The sequence below is a fragment of the Saccopteryx bilineata genome, chromosome 8, assembly GCF_036850765.1.
Source record: "Saccopteryx bilineata isolate mSacBil1 chromosome 8, mSacBil1_pri_phased_curated, whole genome shotgun sequence".
Lineage (NCBI taxonomy): Eukaryota > Metazoa > Chordata > Mammalia > Chiroptera > Emballonuridae > Saccopteryx > Saccopteryx bilineata.
The window spans coordinates 49,384,506-49,409,606 of NC_089497.1; the positions used below are offsets into that span (position 1 = coordinate 49,384,506).

At 37.4% G+C, this 25,101-nt stretch overlaps 1 protein-coding gene across 4 annotated transcripts in view; it reads right to left on the minus strand.

Annotated features, from left to right (window-relative positions):
• The window catches only part of GSK3B (glycogen synthase kinase 3 beta), a 218,908-nt gene that overhangs the window by 40,086 nt on the left and 153,721 nt on the right, over positions 1–25,101 (minus strand). For all 4 annotated transcript variants that reach the window (XM_066241852.1, XM_066241851.1, XM_066241850.1 and 1 more), the window contains one exon: positions 2,435–2,530. In XM_066241852.1, coding sequence (XP_066097949.1) covers positions 2,435–2,530 — 96 coding nt within the window. The remainder of the gene's footprint in view (positions 1–2,434; positions 2,531–25,101) is intronic.

Sequence of the window (25,101 nt, forward strand, 5' to 3'; positions counted from 1 at the left end):
GAATTGGAAAGATACAATCCAGGGAAAAAAGTGTTGAAGATGACACACACCAATATTGGTGGAGGTCTTGATTTAAAAAAATAAGGATGGGACTGATAAATAAGGTTTCATAACCTCAATTTCAGCATATCACTAGAAACCCTATATTAAGAGTACTGTGTGGGCCCTGGCTGGTTGGCTCAGCAGTAGAGCAATGGCCTGGTGTGTGGGAGTCTTGGGTTCGATTCCCAGCGAGGGCACACAGGAAAAGTGCTCATCTGCTTCTCCACCCTTCCCCTTCTCCTTCCTCTCTCTCTCTCCCCCTCCCGTAGCCAAGTCTCCATTGGAGTAAAGTTGGCCCGGATGCTGAGGACAGTTCCATGGCCTCCACTTCAGGTGCTAGAATGGCTCCCACGGCAGCGGAGCAACGCCCCAGATGGGCAGAGCATCACCCCCTGGTGGGCATGCTGGGTGGTTCCCGGTCAGGTGCATGCAGGAGTCTGTCTGACTGTATCCCCACTTCTAACTTCAAAAAATACACACACAAAAAAAATGCTGTGTGAACTTTTCTTTCTTCTTAAAAATAACATATTAAAGAAAATACAAAAAAATAAAATAAAAATGCAGAACAAAGAAAAAATTACTCATACTCTTTTCATTTAAACTACTATTTCCATTCTGGAATATGCCCCTGTATTTACTCAATAGACAGAAAATTCTCTGAGTTTTTTTTTCTTTAACATGGTTGAAATGATAGTACACTACAATCCACTAACAAACACTTTAACTTGGAATAACTTTATTGGATTCAACTCAGCCTGTAACTTCAAATAGACCACCTGGGATTCTCTGAGTTTGGAGCCAGGTGAGAGACCCTAAATATTACTGAGATAAATTCATAATAAACTTTAAGTACAAAAACCAAAGAATGGTTTATCTTAGAATATTTAGTATTTGTTATAAATTTAATAACTGGGGAGTGGACATCTTGGTCAGTGGAAGTTGCAACCTATAATTCTGGCACTAAAATACTACTGAGGTATTTGATTCTAAGCACTATATAAATAATTAGTAACAAGAAGATTTTTTGAGTGAAGAGAGGTAATACAATTGTGAGAACTTGAAGGAAAGTAATTGGTGTTATAAAACAACTTAGAGAGAAAGACACATATTTTGAATCTGGGGATGTAAATTATTTCAACTGTAGCCCTAAATGCCTTCATCTCATTATAAAAGACCTAGAATCCATTAGATGAACTTACCAATGTTCAAAACAAATTGTTATATGTACATTTTTAAATATAGAACACTTACCTGAAATGATTTTGAGGTTTTTTTTTAGACCTCCATTTGACTTATGAGATTAAGTATGCAGAGGAAAAAATATATCTCATTAGGGTTTATAGTTAGAATAAATCTCTGCTTGAAATATACACATTAAAAAGTTGAACATTTCTAACTCACAAAAATATATAATAATATATAAGTAAATGGGGGGTACAAGGCACATAACTAGAAGTTTAAAAGAGCTGGCATTAAATACACATATGCACACAAATAGAAGTGCGTTGACTTTTTAACAGCCACCCATTTAATCTTGGATAAGTCACTTGGTATCTTTGGCCAGAGTTTCTGAATCTGTAAAATGAGCAAACTAGAGGTCCGCTCTAGCTATAAACCTTATTAAAATATATATGTAATTTTTTCTCTGCACACTTAATCTCATAAACTAACACAGTTTATCTAAACTGTTTAAAAAAACCCATTTTCAATAAAATCTCTCTTAAAATCATTTCAATTAAGTGTCAAAGCAAAAATATTAAAAGTTTTCTGGTATATTAGCACCTATGTTCTTAAGAATTGGCTCCATCTAATGTTGAGGTTAGATTTTCAATGACTAGTGACATCCTGTAACTGCTTTCAATGTACACCCCTAGCAAGATCAAATCTGCTTTTTATTCTTGCTCCCAAAACATCAATAGTAATGTAAACAAAAGAAAAACACTACTATTGTCCAAGTCTAGTTAGGTCTATATAGGTATAAATAGTTTAAACAAAGAATGAACATATAAAATGTATGTTTTCATTGGCTGCATGATACTGAATGAATACACACCTCTATGTCAAGAAGTTAACTCCTGAATTGTAAGTAGTCAAAACTTATATGTGAGTTTTGCTCCTAATAAAATTCTATATTTTAATAATATAGCTCTGCTATCCTTACCCCAAAAATAAAAAAACCAGGCTGAAACTGTTCACAAGAAATCAATGGGCACAAACTATACAGTCAGTGAAACACCGAAGTACAACTACCCAACTATCTTTACACGTACAACTTCTGTGTACTTTGTACTCAGGCAGCTATCTAGTTTCAAAATAGTTTAAGAACAATGAAACACTCAAGCTTTAGTTAACTATTGGTTATGAGCTTTTATAAAAACTCTATTTGACTCACCTTTGTCCAAGGATGTGCCTTAATTTGAGGAAATTTGAATTCTGTATAGTTTGGGTTCATTTCTCTAATTTGTTCCCTTGTTGGTGTCCCCAGGACCTAGACAGAGAAAGCAAGTTATTGCCATATATTTCTGTATACTTAACAAAAACAGTACTTATGTTTTGATGTACTTGGTTTCATTGAAAAATAATTGCAAAGTTATAAAATACACAACTTGTTAAACAGTAGACCTTTGTGAAAGACGTTTAATTTTTAATTGACTACAGACCCATGCTATAGTACCCTACACAAACTTTTACCATAATTATACTGTTATACCAGGGTTGTAAAAAAAAAGATCACTCAAAAATAATCAAGTAAAAACCAGACATCTTTATTCTACTAGAAAACAATCAATTGAAATGATGGCATCTGAAATGAGAATACTTCTTATTCATTTAGTAATGTATGGTCAAAAGTTTTCTTTTCTTTTTTTTTTGTATTTTTTCTGAAGCTGGAAACGGGGAGAGACAGTCAGACAGACTCCCGCATGCGCCCGATCGGGATCCACCCAGCACGCCCACCAGGGGCGACGCTCTGCCCACCAGGGGACGATGCTCTGCTCCTCCAGGGCGTCGCTCTGCCGTGACCAGAGCCACTCTAGCGCCTGGGGCAGAGGCCAAGGAGCCATCCCCAGCGCCGGGCCATCTTTGCTCCAATGGAGCCTTGGCTGTGGGAGGGGAAGAGACAGAGAAGAAGAAGGGGGTGGGGGTGGAGAAGCAAATGGGTGCTTCTCCTATGTGCCCTGGCCGGGAATCGAACCCGGGTGCCCCGCACGCCAGGCCGACGCTCTACCGCTGAGCCAACCGGCCAGGGCAAAAGTTTTCTAATCAATAAGTTAATCAGGAAAACCATACTCAAACATGGTCATCAATAATTCCATTTGGCCTTGGCTGGTTGGCTCAGTGGTAGAGTGTCGGCCTGGCGTGCAGGAGTCCTGGGTTCAATTCCCGGCCAGGGCACATAGGAGAAGCGCCCATCTGCTTCTCCACCCCTCCCCCTCTCCTTCCTCTCCATCTCTCTCTTCCCCTCCCGCAGCCGAGGCTCCACTGGAGCAGAGATGGCCCGGGCGCTGAGGATGGCTCTGTGGCCTCTGCCTCAGACGCTAGAATGGCTCTGGATGCGACAGGGCGACGCCCCGGAGGGGCAGAGCATTGCCCCCTGGTGGGCATGCCAGGTGGACCCCGGTTGGGCGCATGCGGGAGTCTGCCTGACTGCCTCCTCGTTTCCAGCTTTGGAAAACTGCAAAAAACAAAAAACAAAACAAAACAAAAAAATAATAATAATTCCATTCAATCACTGAATATTTAGTGATTGTTCCCTGTATACAAAGAACTATGCTATGATATATGGAAGATACAAAAAAATAGATTCCCTATTATGATACACTTACATATCTGTATGTAGAGAAAGCACAACTATAAGAAAAAAAATATACTGAGCACTTCACTGCCTCTAGAGCTGCAGTAGGCAGTGAACAAAGGAAAGTGTATGGATCTAGGTGTACAAGACAGATGCCAGGAAGAAACACTGAATATTAAAAATGAGCACTCTGAAAAAAAATGGCATCTAGTATTCACCTAGACTCTAGAGTACAAAACAAGTTTGTTGAAATAAAATATTCCATTTACAATTCAAGGACAGTTGCAAAGAATGAGTGGGCTGTAATGATACATACTTGATTTGTGGTGGCAACTAGTGAATAATAGGGCAAAGTAAGAAATTCAGTATTTTATTGTTGTTGCTAATTCTCTAGACCTCATTAAAACTTTCAGGCCTTAATCAAAATCTTAAAGAGTGTTGTTATTTTTTATTCTTTTTAAATTTTTAAAATTCATTTTTAGAGAGAGGAGAGAGAGAAAGAGGAAGAAAAGGGGGAGGAGCTGGAGCATCAACTCCCATATGCGCCTTGACCAGACAAGCCCAGGGTTTCCAACTGGAGACCTCAGCATTCCAGGAAGTATTGTTCTTCAAAAGACACTTTTAAGAAAACAAAAGTCAAGCTACAGACTGAAAGAAAAGATCTGAAAAACATATATTCTACAAAGACCTTGTATCTAGAATATACAAAGAACGTGTAATTTAAAAAAAAGAAGAGACCATCTAAAATGGCAAAAGTAGGAAGAAGCTACACTTACTTCCTCCCAGGACCAAGCTGAACTTACAACTAAATTATAGAACAATCAAACTGAGTAACAGGCTGAAGATGAGCTGAAAAGAAGTCTTATAACCAAGAATTTACTGAAAAAAACAACAACAAAAAAAACCGCATCGAGACTGGTAGGAAGGGCGGAGATGCAAAGGGGCTGGCTGAGCTCCCACTAGTGGCAGCTGAGACTCTAGAGGGCTACGAAGGTTCCCTGTGAGAAGCTTGTGGTCCAACACTCCAAGCTGGGCTCCCCAGGCCGGAGTGCCAGACTGGGAAGAGGGGTCCGCATAACATCTGGCTGTGAAAATCAGCAGGGTTTGGTCTACCAAGGAGAGGCAGGGTCTGCTAGAGACATAGGTTCCTTCTTAAAGGGCCAATGCACAAAATCTCATTCACAGACACTCAGCCTAGGCTCTGGTGGAGGGAGGGTGGAGCAGACTAGAGTCCTATGAGGACAGAATGGGGTTTGTGGCCACCGGGATCCCTGTGCTGGGTCATTCTCCCACACTGCAGATGCCATCTTTCTTAGGTGGAACACTCCCCTCCAAAGGCTATCAGCCTGGGAGAAAGCAACAGCCACACTCTCTGGACCCCCCTCTCCTCATCCTGTGGAGTTCATGTCCTGCTGAGGAGTTAGGTAGCTGGGCCAAGGGCACTCAAGGGGAATCAGAGATTAAGTTGTGTGGCTTCTGGGCAGGGGTCATGAACCCAACTTTTACTTCACTGGTACATCCCCCTCAACAAGAGATCTGCTAGCTGGTGGCCCCATCCTACTGAGATCTGGCTATAGAGAGAATCTGGGAAAGACTGAGTTGTGTGGCTCTAGAACCAGGGACATTTTCCCCTTACACACATGACCAGAGCAGAGCCCTCTCTTCACACAGCCAAATGTTGCCTGTTTGGGCCTCATAAACCCTGCTGGCCTCACCCTAATAACACGAGATCCTGCCCCACCACAAAGGTGTGCAAGCACGCAGGGAATGACAGCTGAACTTGGTACACCTGGGGACACTTGCTGAGTAGCCTCAGACCTAGCACTGACACAAGGATTTAATTTTCATTAATTTGGTGAATACAACTTGCTGCTACCTAATAACTCACTGAAAACCTACCTCATGCAACTAGAATACTGCCAGTGGCTCTTTCTGTGACTGAGCACAACAGGCAACCAGCAGGTAGACGCAGGCAGTGGAAGATGTCGAGGTGCCTTGGGACTTTTGCTGACCTGTCCCAGCGCTTGGTGCCAATAAAAGCCAGCCTTGGTGTATAGCCTGGTCCTTCCTGTGGGTAGGCCCAGCAGAGACAGCCACAAACTGTGGATCACTTTGTAGATAGCTCCAAATTGGTTGCCCAGGGCCAGTCACAGGCAGCATCTGACAGTGGCCTACACCAAGGTCCCTCCCAAGAGGCCCCAGAAACAACACATCCAGTGGCCAGCTTCAGGCAAAATTAGAGGAACTAATTAGTTTCACAAGCAGCATATAAAAAGGGAGATCCTGGTAGGCGTCACAACCAGCTGAAGCAAATTTCTTCTTTTGTGGTAAGCACCTGCACAACAGCTCATACACTGTGGTTGGGATCGATCTTTATAGTCAGCAAGGCTGAGGGTCAACACAATACACAAACAGGCCAATAGTAATCAAGACTCAATTACAACAGTAGGACCCACATAACCCACGTGAGGGTCACGTCTAGAGCACCCAGTGCAGGTGATCAAGGAGACTCCAGCACTGGGTCCCACAGGACACCTACTAACTAAGCTGGGAGTATTAGCAGATCTACCTAATACATAAAACACAAAGAGGCAGCCAAAATGGGGAAACAAAGAAACTTGCTCCAAATGAAAGGAGAAATCTCCCCCCCCAAAAGTTAAATGAAATGGAAGCAAGCAATTTATCATATAAAGAGTTCAGAAAAATGGTCATAAGGCTGCTTAAGTAACTTAGTGAAAACAACAGCAGCATGAAAATGGACATAGAAGCCCTGGACAGTTGGCGCAGTGGATAGAGCACTGGCTCGGTGTATGAAGGTCCCAGGTTCAATTCCTGGTCAGGGTATACAAGAGAAGCAACCATCTGCTTCTTTCCCCCATCTCCCCCATCCGCAGCCAGTGGCTTGATTGGTTAGAGCGTTGGACCTGAGTGCTGAGGACAGCTCGGTTGGTCTAATCATCAGTCTCAAGTGCTAAAAACAGCTCAGTTTACTCAGGAATCAGCCCCAGATGGGGGTTACTGGGTGGATCTTGGTCCTAGCACATGTGGGGCTCTGTCTCACTATCCCCCCTCCTCTCACTTAAAAAAATAAATAAAATAAATAAAAAATAAAATAAACATAGAAACCATAAAAAACAGTCAGAAATGAAAAGCACAGTATCAGAAATGAAGAATACACTAAAAGGAATAGTAGGCTGAACTAAGCAAAGAACTGAATAAGTGATTTGGAAGATAAGGTAGAAAAAACACCCAATCAAAGCAGCTGAAAGGAAAAAGAATTTTTAAAATGTAGGATAGTTTAAGGGACCTTTGTGACAACATGAAATGTTAACATCTGTATCATACTGGTACCAGAAAGACAAAGGAGAGAGAAAGAGATCAAGAAACTATTTGAAGAAATGACAGGAAACTCCCTAACCTGCCAAAAGAAAAAAACACACAAGTCCAGAAAAAGCCCCAAACCAAGACATATCATAATTAAAATGGCAAAGGCTAAAAAGAAAGACAGAATCTTAAAAGCTGTAAGAGAGGCCCTGGCCGGTTGGCTCAGTGGTAGAGCGTCGGCCTGGCGTTCGGGGTCCCGGGTTTGATTCCCGGCCAGGGCACACAGGAGAAGCGCCCATCTGCTTCTCCACCCCTCCCCCTCTCCTTCTTCTCTGTCTCTCTCTTCCCCTCCCGCAGCCAAGGCTCCATTGGAGCAAGGATGGCCCAGGCGCTGGGGATGGCTCCTTGGCCTCTGCCCCAGGCGCTAGAGTGGCTCTGGTCGTGACAGAGCGATGCCCTGGAGGGGCAGAGCATCTCCCCTGGTGGGCAGAGTGTCGCCCCTGGTGGGTGTGCCGGGTGGATCCCGGTCAGGCGCATGCAGGAGTCTGTCTGACTATCTCTCCCCGTTTCCAGCTTCAGAAAAATGCAAAAAAAAAAAAAAAAAAAAGGCTGTAAGAGAAAGGCAAGTAATTACCTATAAGGGAGCTCCAATTAGACTTAGCTGATTTTTCAACAGAAACATTACAGGTCAGAAGAGACTGGCATAAAATATTAAAAATGATGAGATCCTACTACCAACACTCCTTTACCCAGCAAGGCTATCATTTAAAATTCAAGGAGAAATAAAGAACTCTCTATACAAGAAAAAGCTGAAGGAGTCTGTTAACACCAAACGAATATTACAGAAATGTTAAAGGACAAAGAAGGAAAAGGGAGAAGAGAAAAAGGAGAAAAATGAAGGGAGAAGGGGAGAGAAGAGAGAAGAAAGAAACAGAGAAAATGAGGGAGAAGAAAGGAGGAGGGAGGGGGATTAGGGGGAAGGAAGAGAAAGAGGAGAAAAAAGGAACATTGTTATAAACAATAAAATGGCAATAAATATGTACCTAACAATAAACACTTTGAATGTAAATACCTTAAATCAGGGGTCTCAAACTCAACTCAGCATGTGGGCCGCAGAGCAAGATCACAGCCGTTCGGCAAATACAAGTAGGCCCCTAGGCTTACTTAATTTTATCCAAAATATTTTGAACTTCGTGGATTAGTCTGCGGGCTGCACAAAATTGTTCAGCGGGCCGCGAGTTTGAGACCCCTGCCTTAAATGCTCCAATCAAAAGAGAAAGGGTAGCTGAATGGATAAGAAAACAAAACCCATTTATACGTTGATAACAAAAGACCCTCCACAGAATAAAAAATACACACAGTCTAAAAGTAAAGGGATGGAAAAAGATAGTTCATGCAAATGGAAAGGAAAAGAAAATGCTGGGGTAGCAATCTGATAAAATCAGCTTTAAAACTGAGGCTACAGTAAGAGACAATAAAGGACACTACATAATGAAAAACGGAGTAACCCAACAAGAGGATTTAACCCTTGTAAACATGTATGCACCCAACATGGGGTACTAAATATGTAAAACAAATCTTGATGGACATAAAGGGAAAGACTGAGAGTAATACATAGGAGGGGATTTTTAACACCCCACTGACAACAATGGATAAATCTTCCAGACAGAAAATCAACAAGAAAATGGTGGCATTAAATGACACACTAGCTCAGATGAATTTAATAGATATCTTCATAGCATTTCACCACAAAGCAGCAAAATATATTCTTTTCAAGTGCACATGGAACATTTTCTAGGATAGATCACATATTAGGACACAAAACAAGTCCCAATAAATTTAAGAAGACTGAAATCATATCAAGCACCTTCTCAGACCACAATGGCATAAAACTAGAAATGAATAACAAGAAAAAAACCCAAATAACACACAAAGACAAGAAGGCTAAATAACATGTTACTAAACAATGAGATCACAGAAGAAATAGAAAGCTACCTTGAGACAAATAAAAATGAAAACACACAAAAAACAAAATCCATGGGACACAGCAAAAGCAGTCCTAAGATGAAAATTTATAGCATTACAGGCCTATTTCAAGAAACAAGAAAACTGTCAAATAATCTAATCTTACACTTAAAAGACTGAAAAAAAGAACAACAAAGCCCAAAGTGAGTAGAAAAAAACATTAAAGATTAGAGCAGAAATAAATAAAATACAATTTAAAAAAATACAAAAGATTAATGAAACCAAGCGCTGGTTCTTTGAAAGGACAAAAGATTGAAAAACTTTTAACCAGACTAATGAAGAAAAAGAGGGAAAGGACCCAAATAAATAAAATCAGAAATGAAAAAGAAGTAATAACTGATAACAAAGAAGTATAAAGGATTTTAAGAACGTATTACAAACAATTATATGCCAAAAGATTGGACAATTTAGATGAAATGAATAAATTCCTAGACACATACAATCTTAAACACTGAATCAGGAAAAAGAAAGAGAAACTGAATAAAGAGATTATAAATAATGAAACTGAAGCAGTAATCAAAAAAACAACAAACAAAAGTCCTGGACCAAATGGCTTCACAGGTAATTTTACCAAATACTCGCAAAGAACTAACTACCAACTCTCTTCAAACTATTTCAAAAAATTCAAGAGGAGGAAAAACTTTCAAGCTCATTTTATGAGACTAGCATTATCTTAATTCCAAAACCCCATAAAAACACTTCAAAGAAAGAAAATCACAGGCCAATATCCCTGATGAACATAGATGATAAAATCTTCAACAAAGTTTCAGCAAACCTGATCCAGCAATACATTAAAAAGATCATATATCATGATCAAGTGGGATTTATTCCAGGGATGCAAGGTTGGTACAATATCTGCAAATCAATAAATGTGATATACCATATAAACAAAATGAAGGATAAAAACCACATGATCATGTCAATAGATGTAGAAAAAGCATTTCATGAAATCCAGCACCCATTTATTTATGATAAAAACTCTCAGCAAAGTGGGAATACAGGAAACATACCTCACCATAACATAGGCCATATGTGAAAAAAATCATACTCAATGGACAAAAACTAAAAGGATTTCCCTTAAGATCGGGAACAAGATAAGGATGTCTGTATTCACCATTCTCATTTAACACAGCACTGGAAGTCCTAGCTACAGCAATCAAATAAGAAGAAATAAAAGGTATCCAAATTGGGCCGAAGTAAAATTGCCATGATTTGCAGATGACATGATACCCTAAAGATTACACCAAAAAACTACAAGAACTGATAAATAAATTCAGTAAAGTAGCCAGATACAAAATAAATATCCAGAAATAAGCTGCATTTTTATACACCAATAATGAACTACCAGAACAGTAAACTGAGAAAATAATCCTATTCACAACTGCTTCAAAAATAATAAAATACTTAGGAATAAATTTAATTAATATGTAAAAGACCTGTAGTTTAACTAGGCGCTATATATCAATTGGAATTGTCAGGTCATTTAAAACCCACTTAAAAAAATTTTTTATTGACTTTATTGGGGTGACAGTGGTTAGTAAAATTATATTGGTTTCAAGTGTCCAATTCTGTAATACATCATCTGTATATCAGTATACTGTATTGTGTGTTCACCACCCCAAGTCAAGTCTCCTTCCATGACCATTTATTTATCCCTTTTACTTTCTTCTACCTCTGCCCACACCCCTTTCTTACAATTTTCTGAATGCAGGTCTTTTACATCCTTGGTTAAATCTATTCCTAGGTATTGATTATTTTTGAATCAATTGTGAATGGGACTTTTTTTTAGTTTCTCTTTCTGCGAGTTCACTATATGGTGACCCGTGGTGGTACACTGGATAAGCACTGACCTGGAATGCTGGGGTTGCTGTTCTGAAACCCTGGGCTTGCCTGGTCAAGGCACATAGGGGAGTTGATGCTTCCCGCATCTCCCCCTTGACTGTCTTTCTTTCCTCTCTAAAAAATAATATATAAAATCATTTTTAAAAATGCAATTGATTTCTGAATGTTTATTTTGTATCTGGCTACTTTACTGAATCCCATTTATCAGTTCTAGTAGTATTTTGGTTAAATCTTTAGAGTTCTCTATATAGAGTATCATGTCATATGCCTATCATAACAGTTTTAGTTCTCTTTTTCCTAATTTGGATGCATTTTCTTTCTTCTTATCTAATTGTTGTGACTAGGACTTCTAATACTATGTTGAATAAGAATAGTGAACGCAGACATCCTTAGCTTGTTTCGATTTTCAAGAGAAATGCTTTTAGTTTTTGCCCACTGAGTATGATGTTGGCTGTGGGTTTGTCACATATGGCCTGTGTTACAGCAAGGTATATTCCCTCTATTGTCACTTTGCTTAGTTTTATGATTTTATCTAAGTATTTTTTACATACTTAGAATCCTCCTTCAATATACACCAGTGCATACATGTGGAAAATCTTTTATCACCATGGGAAATTATCTTCTTTTTATGAATAGTGATGATATAAAACAATTTTTTTTTGACAGAGACAGAGAGAGAGAGTCACAGAGAAGGAGAGCTAGGGACAGACAGACAGGAGTTAAGAAAGATAAACAGCAGCAATTCTTTGTTGTGGCTCTTTGCTATAACTCCTTAGTTGTTAATTGATTGCTTTTTCATATGTGCCTTGACCGGAGGCTACAGCAGAGCGAGTGGCCCCTTGCTCAAGCCAGTGACCTTTGGGCTCAAGCCAACGACCCTGAGTTCAAGCTGGTGAGGCCGCATTCGAGCCGTTGTGCGATCTCAGAGTTTCAAACCTGGGTCCTCTCCGTCCCAGTCCGACGCTCTATCCACTTTGTCACTGCCTGGTTAGGCTAAAAGGATTCTTTATACTTTTAATTTGTGGTCAGAGTTTAACTGTTCTTCACTTTCAAAGTATAAATACTTGTGGATTAATAAGCTCAATTACTAATATATTCACTAACAGTTATTTAAAAGCAATTTAACCAAATTAAATTAGTTTGTCACCACAAAGTGGCATTGGAGATTTTTATTCCTTTGTTCTGGAATTATTAAGGCTATTAGATGGAGAAAGAGAGATTCTAGCATTATAATTTGTTTTATGTTTAATGTCTCTTGCCAAATAGTCAACTACTGTGTAATCATTTTCTTCCATTCTTTTTCTTCTTATTTTTAAATCCTAAAACTAGGTTCTTTCCCCAGGCTTGGTAACAGAGATGAAAACCAGTGGGAACATCCTCTGTTCCAGGGATCAGCAAAAGTTTTTTGTAAAGCGCCAGAGAGTAATTAATTTAGGCTTTGTGGATCACAAAGCCTCTGTTACTACTCAACTCTGCCATTGTAGTAAAATGCAGTCATAAAGAAAATTTTATTTATAAAAATAGGCTGTAGACTGTATTTGGCTCCTGGGCCCTAGTTGCAAATATCTGACCTACTCCAATCCTCTTCAGAGATCAGAAAACCTGAGGCCCAGAAGGAGTAACTTTTCAGAGGTCAGTACTACAGGTAGAGGTAGCATATATTTAAATCTTATTAGTGACAAACCAATTTTAGGAGATACTGTACTATCAAAGAATCTGTTTATTGGATGTGGTTGAAGGACAAAAATATCAGTTTCTAATTTTGGTAGTTGTGAAAAATGTTGTTGCTATTAAGCAGGAAGGATAGACTTGGAAGAGAAAATAATACTAAGACACTCAATAAAACCTGGAGGAGTTCTCCACCAAGTGGTGGATGTAGGTATAACATCTAGAAGAGAGTTTTAAGCTAGAAAAGACAGGTTTGGTAGTTCCTTATATATGTACAGGTGCTAGGTGGCTGTGACACAGAGTATAAAAGGCAAAGTAGGCTGAAGGAGAAGAGGGTTAATGATGTGAACCAAGGGACACAGAAAAATAAAAATTTAAAGACAAGGCTAAGACAGTTGTCCAAGAAATTGGAAGAGTCCCTACAGATAATACTATGTTATAATGAGGGAAAGAGAGTATTTAAAGGACAGAGGTGGGTATCTTATGACAAAATGAGCCCACGTAAAATAAAGACAAAAAGGTATTCACTGTAACTAGCCATGTAGACTTTCTTTCTGACACCGATGAGACTAGTCATGAGAAGAACAAGTAGAACCATAATCACCTAAACTGAGTAAGTGAAGACAGTGTATGTAAGTTCTTCTTTCAAAAGGTACATCAGTGAGGGAAAGAAGAGGACAATAAGAAGACACATATATTGAGCACTCAGTATGCAAAAACTTTGTTATGTATAACAATTTTCTTTTCTCATTTAAACTTTATAGACACTCTATAACCCCATTTTACATTTAAAGAAAGCCAGATTTTGATGAAAGAAAATTGACTTCTCAAAGTTATAGTCTGTCAGTGGTAAAAATGGGAAAATGCAGGCATAGCTGACTCTCTAAAATGGTCTACCTAATATGAATGAAAGAAACAAAAATGTTTTTAAAAGTAGTTTTTAAAAAAATCACTTCCTTAAACTCCACTGATTATGCCATAAAATGAAACATGAATCCTTTTGAGTTGTGCAGATTATATATATATAAGATCATGAGGCTATAATTTTAAGTTAAAAAAGTAAATTCCATGCTTACTCATGCTTAAGTATATTTACAATACCAAACATACAAGTTTAGTACTTTTGTCTGTTAGTGATTATTTCACAGGTGTAGAATTCTGATTGGAATGTAAATGGTGGGCAAGTACTATAAATGTGCACATTACAAGTAATGCAAGAAATTTTAATACTGAGACCTAAATCATTGAAATTATTGTTACTGAATTGCTTTGAGTATAAACATTGTGCATATCTAACAGGGAGCCATATAACTGATTTCATGTGATCAAATGTAAACTATAAGCTTTATATAAAATAGTGTAATTTTGTGTAACTTTGCCTCAATAGTTCAAAAAATTTAGAATGCCATATAAGGCTTGAAATTAAAATAAAAGAGAAAGAAAGACTATAATGAACATCTGCTTCCTGTCACGAAATAACTGAAAGCAGAATTGCCCTCCAGGTGAACAACTAGAAAACTGACAAACAAAATGCTCTTTAAAAATAAAAAGTATGATTCAGAAGCAAAAGGGAAAATAAAATCAGTTGACACAGATCCCAAAATGAAAGAGTTGACAGAATTAGAAAATAAGGACTTTAAAACAGTGATAAAGAGATGAAAAAGAACCCAAATTGTAACTGTGCACTTGAAAAATACTATGTGAAATGGAAACTACTAGAAGTTGAACCACAGATAAAAGATAATTAGTGAACTTGTAAAAAAAAAATAGAGGGCAAGACAAACCTCAAAGCTGAAGCATAGAGTTAAAAAAAAAGACTAGAAAAAGCTAGAAGAACCTAAGTTCAGGGGGTCCTCAAGTTAGACAGTCTCAACATATGATGTTTCAAGTTTACGATGCTCATTCTCATAAAAACTTTAAAAAAATCGAGATCTGAGTGTTTTGGGTTATGCTGTTAGCGTCGTACCTATGTACTACATGGGCAAAGTAGTTTGGTTGCACATGGCGGAAAAAAACATAGTAATGCAGAACATGAGTGAGGGTTGGTGTCCCCAGTATGCTTACCTACACCATTTTGAACTGTTAAAAGCGCAAGTGCTCTGTTTGTGTTAGGCTAGGGTGTGTTTTGACTCACATCAAAATTTGGGTTATGCCACTGTCATAGGCACAAAACTGTGTCATGACCCAAGGACCCCCTGTACATGTGACTGAAGTCTGAAAGGGAAGAAAATTGGGGGAACAAATGCATAAAAACTATCTGATGAAAATTCAATAAAAGTTTCAATGAACCCCCAGCAGTATAACTTTAAAAATACCACATCAAATCACAATCAATTAATAAAAGCGACCAATAGATAGAAAATCTTTCTCTATACAAAGAGACAAATTATATACAGGTATATTGTAACAATAAAAATGACAGCTGAGCCTGACCAGGCGGTGGTGCAGTGGATAGAGCGTCAGACTGGGATGCGGAAGACCCAGGTTCGAGACCCCAAGGTTGCCAGCTTCAGCACGGGCTCATTTGGCTTGAGCAAAAGCTCACTTGCTTGAGCCCAAGGTTGCTGGCTCAAGCAAGGGATTACTTGGTCTGCTGAAGGCCCGCGGTCAAGGCATATATGACAAAGCAATTAATGAACAACTAAGGTGTTGCAACGCACAACAAAAAACGAATGACTGATACTTCTCATCTCTCCGTTCCTGTCTGTCCCCGTCTATCCCTCTCTCTGACTCTCTGTCTTTTGTGTAAAAAAAAAAGACAGCTGACTTCTCATCAGAAACAATGCAAACCAAGAAAAAAAAAACAAAAAACAAAACTAGACACCTTTCTAAAGAATAAAAGAAAAGCTGGAAACCAAGGAATCCTATATCCAGTGAAAAGCCCTTCAAAAGACATTAGACAAAGTAGAGCTAAGAGTTTGTCACCAGGAGCTTTGTACCACAAGAAAAGTACTTCAGGATGAAAGAAAAGGATTCCAAACGGACATTCATTTCTACACAAAGGTATAAAGAAAACCAAAAATGGTAAATATGTGGCTAAATATGTGACATTTCCCCTCACTTTAAAATTTCTTAGAAGAAATTATTTAAAGTATTGTAGAAGTAAAATATGACAATAGCACAAGGGACAGTAGGAGGAAAGAGAACTTTACTGTTGTAAGGTTCTTACTCTCTACATGGAGTATTATTATTTGAAGACTATGATAAAGTAATAATACCAATTTTCAATCCTAGGACAACCTCGAATAAATGCAAGGAGGTACAGCTTTAAAAGGCCAATAGGAAAATAAAAAAAATACTCATTATATCCATAAGATGGCAGTAAAAGAGGGGAAAAACGGAATGAAAAGAAAAATTTCAAGGTGGAATACTTAAACCCAACCATATCGATAATTATAATGAATGTAAATGGCCCAAGCGCTCCAATTAAAAGGCAGAAATTGTCAAAAAGAAAAAGACAAGTATACACTGCCATAAGAAATGAACTTTAAATATAAAGACTCAGGTAAGGATACAGAAAGATATACCATACAAACACTAATCATAAGAAAGATGGGAGTACCTACACTAGTATCAGAAAATGCAGACTTCAGGATAAGGGAATTAAACAAAAATAAAAAGAAATATTCTGTAATGATAAAAGTAATTTTAAGACTAAACTTAAAATTATTGTGGATACCATGTGTTGATGAGAACTTAGAACACTGGAACTTTCTATTTTGTTGGTGGGAGTGAAAAATAGTAAAACTGCTTTGGAGAACAGTTTGGTAATTTCTTATATAGCCAAAAACCAAAAACAAGTCAAATGTCCACCCATAGGTGAATGGGTAAACAGAATGGTATATTCATATAAAGAGTACAACTCAGCAAAAATTGGATAAACAGTGACAAAAGCAACAACGGAGATGAATATAAAAAACATAATCTTGAACCAGAAAAAAAAGCCAGATACAAAAACCTATTATGTTATTCCATTCATATGAAATTCTAGAAAAGGAAAAACTAATCTGTAGTGACAGCAGATCTATGGTCTTCTGAGACAGAAGATTAGGGACTGACAGTAAAGGGCGTAAAAAGGTTGATCAAATATTCTGATTTACCTGGGAGTATCTTTGTAAATCCCTCAGTTCTGGCACACTGGGATGTTTGGTCACCAAGGCTGAACACAAATATTTTGGGAGTAATGAAAATGTTTTAAATCTTGACCAGGATGGTGGTTATATATGTTATATATATGCAAAGCTCATTAAACTGTACACTTAAAGCGGCTACATTTTATTGCATTCAAATGATATCTCTGAAATTAATTTAAAAAGGAAAACATCATTATGTAATTTGTGATGCCTAAATACAACCAGATGTTTATCCTTCTTTTCTTTTTTTAAATTAAGTGAGAGGTGGGGAGGCAGAGAGACAAACTCCCCACATTAGCCCTGACAGGGAGCCACCTGGCAAGCCCCCTACCCAGCAATGCTCTGCCCACCTGGGGTCACTGCTGCTTTGCTCAGCAACTGAGCTATTTTTGAGCCTGAGGCGAGGCCATAGAGCCATCCTCAGTAGCCCAGGACAACTTGCTCGAACCATGTGAGCCATGGCTATAGGAGAGGAATAGAGAGGAATAGAGAGAGAGATAGAGAGAGAGAGAGAGAGAGAGAGAGAGAAAAGGGGGAGGAATGGAGAAGTAGATGGATGCTTCTCCTGTGTGACCTGACCAGGAATCGAACCAGGGACTTCTATGCACTAAACTGATGCTCTACCACTGAGCTAGCTGGCCATGGCCAATCCTTCTTATTTTAAGGCTAGCATTAAAAGTAGCAGTCTATCAAACCCTAAAATCAGAATTATTTTATATACTATAGTTTTTGGGCAAGCAAAGATATGATCTAAGGTGCAAAAGAATGTAAGAATGCAAAGGTAAGACATAATTGAGAGGTATTTAAACCACTTTTTTTCAGCTTCTTAACTAATTCACTCATTCAAAACATTTATTGAGTTCCTATCTTCAAGGAGTTCTAGGGCAGGAAGACTTGTACAACAATCAACGACAATCAACCAAAATGAATACAACAAAATTAGCACAGGTTATATGTGAGGTGAAAGTGCTATATTGCACTGGAGTAAGGAAATGATTCAGGAAAGGGTTCTAGAAGGAAAGACAAGAGCTGATTTTATTTAAGGAATCTAGGAAGCAAATGAGTTAGAAGCACATTCTGTACACTAGGAATGAAGTGAGAAATAGCATGATTTGAATAACTATACCAGCTGAGTAGTAACAGAATAAAAAACTGGATAATATGTAGATGGATGGCAAGCTTAGAAAAAGGATTATAAAAAGGATTATTCAAAGATTCTGAAAGCATTAATACCACATAGACATTTAAACAAATAGGCTACCCTATTTCTATTTTTGAGTACACTTTTAGGTTTTACATTGTTGTTGTTTTTTTATTAGGCTCAGGGTACATTCCTACATGATTTGCTCCAGCTGAATTGTATACTGTATTTGGAACCTTTAAAACAGTATAACTATACTTTTCATTTTACAGACAAAAAAGTATGTTTGACATGGACCTCATCATTTCAAACACAAAACAAGTTTTAGGGTTCCCTTGAATTTTAAGAGATGGGAAATTAATTTTTCCCCAAAAACTCTTAAACTAAGGATATAAAAGAAATCCACAAAGCTCCCCACAAAAGAACCCTTATTTTGAGATTTCCTAAAAACTGAGTTCCTCCATGATTTAAAAGAAATAAAATTATACAAATGTTTTATGCACTTTTCTGTTAAATATACTATTGCATAAAAGTGGAAAAATAAATGGTCAGGGAGTCATCATACCATAGGTAAGAGTATGTATTCTTAATCACATATTACAATAAGACCTTTCTACTTATTGCAAAAAAAAAAAAAAAAGTACCTATTCTTTGGTCCACCATCCTAGATCATGCGGGTGAGTGGTGGGCGTGTGTGGAAAAACGCAAAAAATCAGAGGTCAGCCTGCATGTCTTTTTGGAAATGTTCATACCTTATGATTAATCATTTCATTTGTACCTGGTCCTAATCATGCTTGTTTTAACATTTTTTCATTCATTTAGTTACAAATTTACCAAGACACTGAATAATAACAAACCAGGAATTAAACCCAAATATCTGACAAATGCTATGAAATAAATATAAATATTTCTTTTTATAGCCTTGCTTTTGAAGAGCTCAACACCAGAGGTCGCCAAACTTCAGCAATTCAGCAGCATGCAGTCTTTAAAGTTAACCCTTAACCTCGAGTTCCTGGGTGAGCTTCAGAAAGCCCAAGATCACCTCACATCATATGCAAAATTTTGGCAGGTATCATTCTGGAGAGGAGTCTATGCTATAAATAGAGTTTCAAGGTGGTCCATAATTCAAAAGCTATTAAAAATTGTTTCTCTAGTCAGTAATAAACCAGGAAAGTTTTAAATAAGAATGAATTAAGCAATCAAATATTTTGTTCATATATTACATACATATGATATATATCACAAGTAAAAATCAGTACCACAATGTGTAATGGAGTATATATATATATATACACACATTCCAGAAGTGAAAAAATAGAAGTTTAGTATGTTGTCCTTGAAGTCTTAATAATACAAGAGGCTCTATAATATGACCAAGAAATGTTACCAGGTAACATATGATTAAATTCCAAATGCAAGTTAGCAAAGACACATCACTGATCTATTAAAAAACTTAGGAAAAAGTATTCCATACTTCTTAAATTCTAATTTAATTAATATCTTAAATCTCTCTCTGAGACTATCTGATAGTGAAAATGTAAGATGTAAGTACACACAGTGCTGAAAAGCTTGTATTCCACACAGGAGGAGTATATAACTGAGACTCATGGACACAGATGAAAGTAAAATGGTTAGCCAGAAGGAGGGGAATAAAGAGGGCCAAATACATGGTAATGGAAAATGATTTGACTTTGGGTGATGGGCACACAACGTAATCAACAGTTCAAATGCTATAGAGATGTTCACCTGAAACCTATGTACTCTTACTGATCAATGTCACCCCACTAAATTTAAAAAATTTATGTGTATGTAATAATATTTTGATTAAATTTTTAAATAAGGTAAGACTGATAAAAGTTTAAAATAAAACAATATTCTCTAAAGAAATGTTTTTTTAAAAGGAAGTACTACTGAGCAGTAGATGCTGCACCAAAGTGATCGCAGGGCCTTTATAAGTAAAATAAGCCAAACAAAATCCAACTTGCGGCCCTGGCCTGTTGGCTCAGTGGTAGAGCGTCGGTCTGGCATGCAGAAGTCCCGGGTTCGATTCCCCGCCAGGGCACACAGGAGAGGCGCCCATCTGCCTCTCCACCCTCCCCCTCTCTTTCCTCTCTGTCTCTCTCTACCCCTCCCACAGCCGAGGCTCCACTGGAGCAAAGATGGCCCTGGCACTGGGGATGGCTCCTTGGCCTCTGCCCCAGGCGCTAGAGTGGCTCTGGTCGTGGCAGAGCGACGCCCCGGAGGGGCAGAGCATCGCCCCCTGGTGGGCGTGCCGGGTGGACCCCGGTCGGGCGTATGCGGGAGTCTGGCTGGCTGGCTCTCCCCATTTCCAGCTTCAGAAAAATACAAAAAAAAAAAAAAAAAAAAAAAAAAAATCCAACTTGCATTTTTGAGACCCTGACAATATGTTAGAAAAGGTAATGATGACTGAGCCAATAAAATTTAAGTTTTAATGCACTGTGCTTGGATGGCATGAGCTTATAATGGATTTAGAGAATGCATTAATGGTGATATATTTTGCATGAATTCTGATTTAACCTAGCATGACAGTAGGGGGCAAGGTTAAGTTATGCCTTTCTATGCAATTGTGGCTATTTAAAATTATTGTATTTGTGACAATATGAATGGATTTTGAGAATAGCATGCTAAGTGAAATAAATGAAGACCGAAAAAGTTAGGAACTGTATGATTTCATGCACATGTGGAATATAAAACTGAAAGCAACAAATGAACAAACAAGAAACACAAAAACTCATAGATACAGACAACAGTATGGTGGTTACCAGAGAGAAGGGGGATATTAAGAAGGAATATTAAGGGTAAAGGATTTAAATATATGGTGACAGAACATTTGACTTTGGGTGGTGGGCACACAGTACAGTATACAGATGATGTATCACAGAATTGTAATTTGAAACCTACATAATTTTATTAACCAATGTCATCCCCCAATATTTAATTTTAAAAATAAATAATTTTTAAAACCATATATGAAAATAACTAAACATCTAAAACGTTTGCTAAACAAATATCAAGACAAGGTTGAACTGTACTTGAAAGCAAAGAAATCTGCCATTACAACCTTGATTGCGTTAGATGAAGCACAATTAAACTTAGTCTAGAAACATGTCAAACTGATTGATACAGAGGTGGGCAAAAGGAGGTTTACAGTTATAAGTACATAAAACAGTTTACTCTTGTATCATTATTAATTACTCTATTATTTATTTGCATTACAACTGTAAACCTACTTTCCCCAACCCCTGTACATTCGTTACAATAAGATTTAGGGGCTGGTTCCTTCAGTTTGTGGTCACTGTTTTAAAACAGCAACATTTAATACATGACTTAATGGGTATTGGCTATCAAGCTGACATTAAGGATCATATTGTTTTCTCCAGATATACAAAATTCCATGAACAGAGGACACCAATTTAGCTAAAGATGAATCAGAAAGGACCTTTCTACCACCCAAGCCCTCCCAAATGTAGTGGTGGTGGTGATCACAAGCATCATCCTAGGATTACTGTAAGGATTAGATGTGGTAATGTATGTAAAGTGCTTAGCCCACTAACCGGTACAGAGTAAGGTCTCACTATATGGCTGCTTTGTGATTAGCAGTAGTTTCCCAATATTTGAAAATGTAGACTTCTAAGAAGCCACGTAATCTCTGAACCCTTGGGTCTAAATTATACTGCAAACAGCTATCAATCAAACTGAAGATTAAGAAAACATTATTTAGACAAACATTTGTAACAAAAAGTGGCTCTCTTAACTTTAATAACAAAAGATTCTGGCACAAAACATTGAAAGCATCTATTTTTTCAGTTATTGTAATTGCAAAAAAAAAAAAGAAAGTCCTTTCTCCTTCTCCTCTCCTCTTGATCCCACTCTCCACTATTAAATCTTTTTCCTTCTAATTTTTTCCCTACTTACAGGCTTCATTAAAAATGACGGTTATCTATCCAACTGTAATAACAATCAAAAGATTATTTCCATCTTTTTTTTTTTTAACTTCCAATATCTTCAAGTTTCTGCTAGAGGTAAGGTTTTAGGAGCTCTTAGATATATAAGAGCTATGTATAAAATATATAAATTGAGTAATTATTGCTGAAAAAATTAAACAGTTTAGTAAAGGTGTTTTGTGAAAAAAAATCAACTTTAATTTACTTATAACAATTTTATTATTGCAAATAATTTAAGTAGCTCTATGTTTAATCCTCATGTTTCTCTAAGAGATATATCCAAATTTAAAAAGGCAGCTCCTCTTCCATCATAAAGCAATGGTCAAATTATTATTACTAAGCATAAGGAAATGTTTATGGAATAAATAAAATCATATCTCTAGAAATATTAATGCATTTAAAACTTGAAATCATCTACAAAATGATTGGTTTCCCCTAACTTCTATTAGTTTTGTGATATTTTAATCCAGAAATTGAACTCTGGACTGAAGCTTACCTTTCCTTACTTGAAATTTGTATTATAAAATTTGGAGGGGCAAAAGAAACTACTAATAAAATCTCCAGAATTCCCAGGTCCATAACTTCCTAGATTGCTTTAACTTCAAACCATCTGTAGAATATGGTGGGCATTTGTCACAGAAAAAAATTCATGATCAAATCTTTGAGAAGCTAAACACTGCAAATAATTTCTTTTCAAAAACAGTATGTATCACTTTACCTTCAAGATATTTTATTCTCAGAATCAATTGTGCAGTTCGAATATAATCATACAATAAAATCTATGCAGTCATTAAAAATCACCTAAAATATATTTCATGTGAGAAACATAACTAATCTAGTTTAAAAAGTACAAAACAGCATTTTGTTTAAACTTATGCCTAGAGCCTGATGAGGTGGTGGCACAGTGGATCGAGTGTCGGACTGGGATGCGGAGGACCCAGGTTTGAGACCCCGAGGTCATCAGCTTGAGCACAGGTTTATCTGGTTTGAGCAAAGCTCACCAGCTTGGACCCAAGGTCGCTGGCTTGAGCAAGGGGTTACTCAGTCTGCTGTAGACCTACGGTCAAGGCACATATGAGAAAGCAATCATTGAACAACTAAAGTGCCACAACGGAAAATTGATGCTTCTCATCTCTCTCCTTTCCTGTCTGTCTGTCCCTATCTATCCCTCTCTCTGTCTCTGTCAAATACATACATACATACATATAAACATATTTACAGAGGTTGTTTTTCATGATGTGCAGAACAGTAATACTTTTATTCTTCGTATTTGTGTTTTCTCAGTTTTCTGCATTGAGCATATAAAATTGTAATATATATAATTATTAAAAAAGTAATCATCATTAAAAAAATACACTTCTCCAAGCATTCAGAAGATTCTCTCTTCTAAGTAACCCTACTGGTGTAAATGATGGCAAAGTGCCAAAGGACAATGCTAGGTCACTAAACCTGTATTTGTGAAATTCCTGATAGAGGTTCTACCAAAATGTTTTATTTTTTTTCTAACGCAGCCCTTCTCAACCTGTGGGTCGCAACCCCAGTGGGCGACCCCTGTGTTTTGGTCATTCGACCCCTGCCGGGGTCGCGACCCACAAGGTTGAGAACCGCTGTTCTAACGGGTATCTGAAATCACATCAGATAATTCTTGAGATTATCTTAACCAATATGTTAAGAAAAAATTTGAGAAAAAGAAATCTGATTTTCTGAGAAATCCCTAATAGAACTTCATTTTTTTACAAATGCTTTTAAAAATCCAAGCACTTTTTGCGATATTCATAGGTTTTCAGCATAATAAAATGCTGATCTAACAATCCTATGAAATAAACCTTAGAAAAATGAAGTGCTCTTTATGCTTAGAAATAATCTTTCATGACTTTCAATTCTGTTCTATTTATATTTTTATTCTAAGTATTTTGCAAAAGCTTTCTTAATAGAGAGAGGGAGGGAAGAGATTTAAAAAGTTGGCTAGAATGAGGTAAAGTTAATTTAGTTTATAAAACTGTGTTACTCATGCTGTCAATAATGGTATGGACATATAAGCCAAAATAAAATGTAATGAACAACATATACAACAATCACACTAACTTTTCTTTTTTCGTTTTTTTCAAACTGAGTGGAGATTGGGAGAAAGTTCTTGATATTCTTTTTTATTTTTTATATACATTTCTAGATTTTATTCATTTTAGCCCAGAGTTTCGAACAGGCAACCTCAGCGTTCTAGGTCTATGCTTTATCCACTGTGCCACCACAGGTCAAGCAAAATCTTAACTTTCTTTTCTTTCTTTCTTATTTTATTTATTCATTTTAGAGAGAGGAGAGAGAGAGACAGAGAGAGAAGAAAGGGAGGAGCGGAAAGCATCAACTCCCATACTGCCTTGACCAAGCAAGCCCAGGGTTTCAAACCAGTGACCTCTGTGTTCCAGGTCGGTGCTTTAGTTACTGCGCCACCCCAGTTCAGGCAACTTTTCTTATTAATTCCCAGGTAACTCCAAATTCATGAGTGAACAGTGGTCTAGTAGCTTAATTCAATTTAAATCTTTATCAAAAACTATTTTAGTACCCTTGGATATTAAATCATAACAATAAAAGAGAGATCCTTACTCAGAAAGCTCATAACATAATAAGGCAAGTCTACCACATATAAAATTCATTACGTTTACTATGATTGTTCATTTTTTGTATAAACTCAATTTAGAGAGATTATCTATTTTAGTGAGGTATGTGGGGGGTAGCTACCCCTAGATACTCCAGAGGAATCTCCATGAGATTTTTCAAAGGAGAAATGGAAAGAAAGCAGAAAAAAAGATTAACAGGGATTTCTTAGTTACCATAAAGACCATGACTATTATCTCAAAAAAAAATGAAGAATTAAATTGGGGCCTATGAGACCACCTTTCATGAAAAATTGAAATCAATTCTTAAAGCACTGATTAGAAGTAATGACAATATGTTTAAAAAACAAAATTTCTGGCCTGACCTGTGGTGGTGCAGTGGATAAAACATCGACTTGGAATGCTGAGGTTGCCAGCAGCTCGAAACCCTGGGCTTGCCCGATCAAGGCACATATGGGAGTTGATGCTTCCTGCTCCTCCCTGCACCTTGTTCTCCTCTCCAAAATGAATAAATTTTTTTTTAAAGGTTAAAAAAAATACCCCAGCCCTGGCCGGT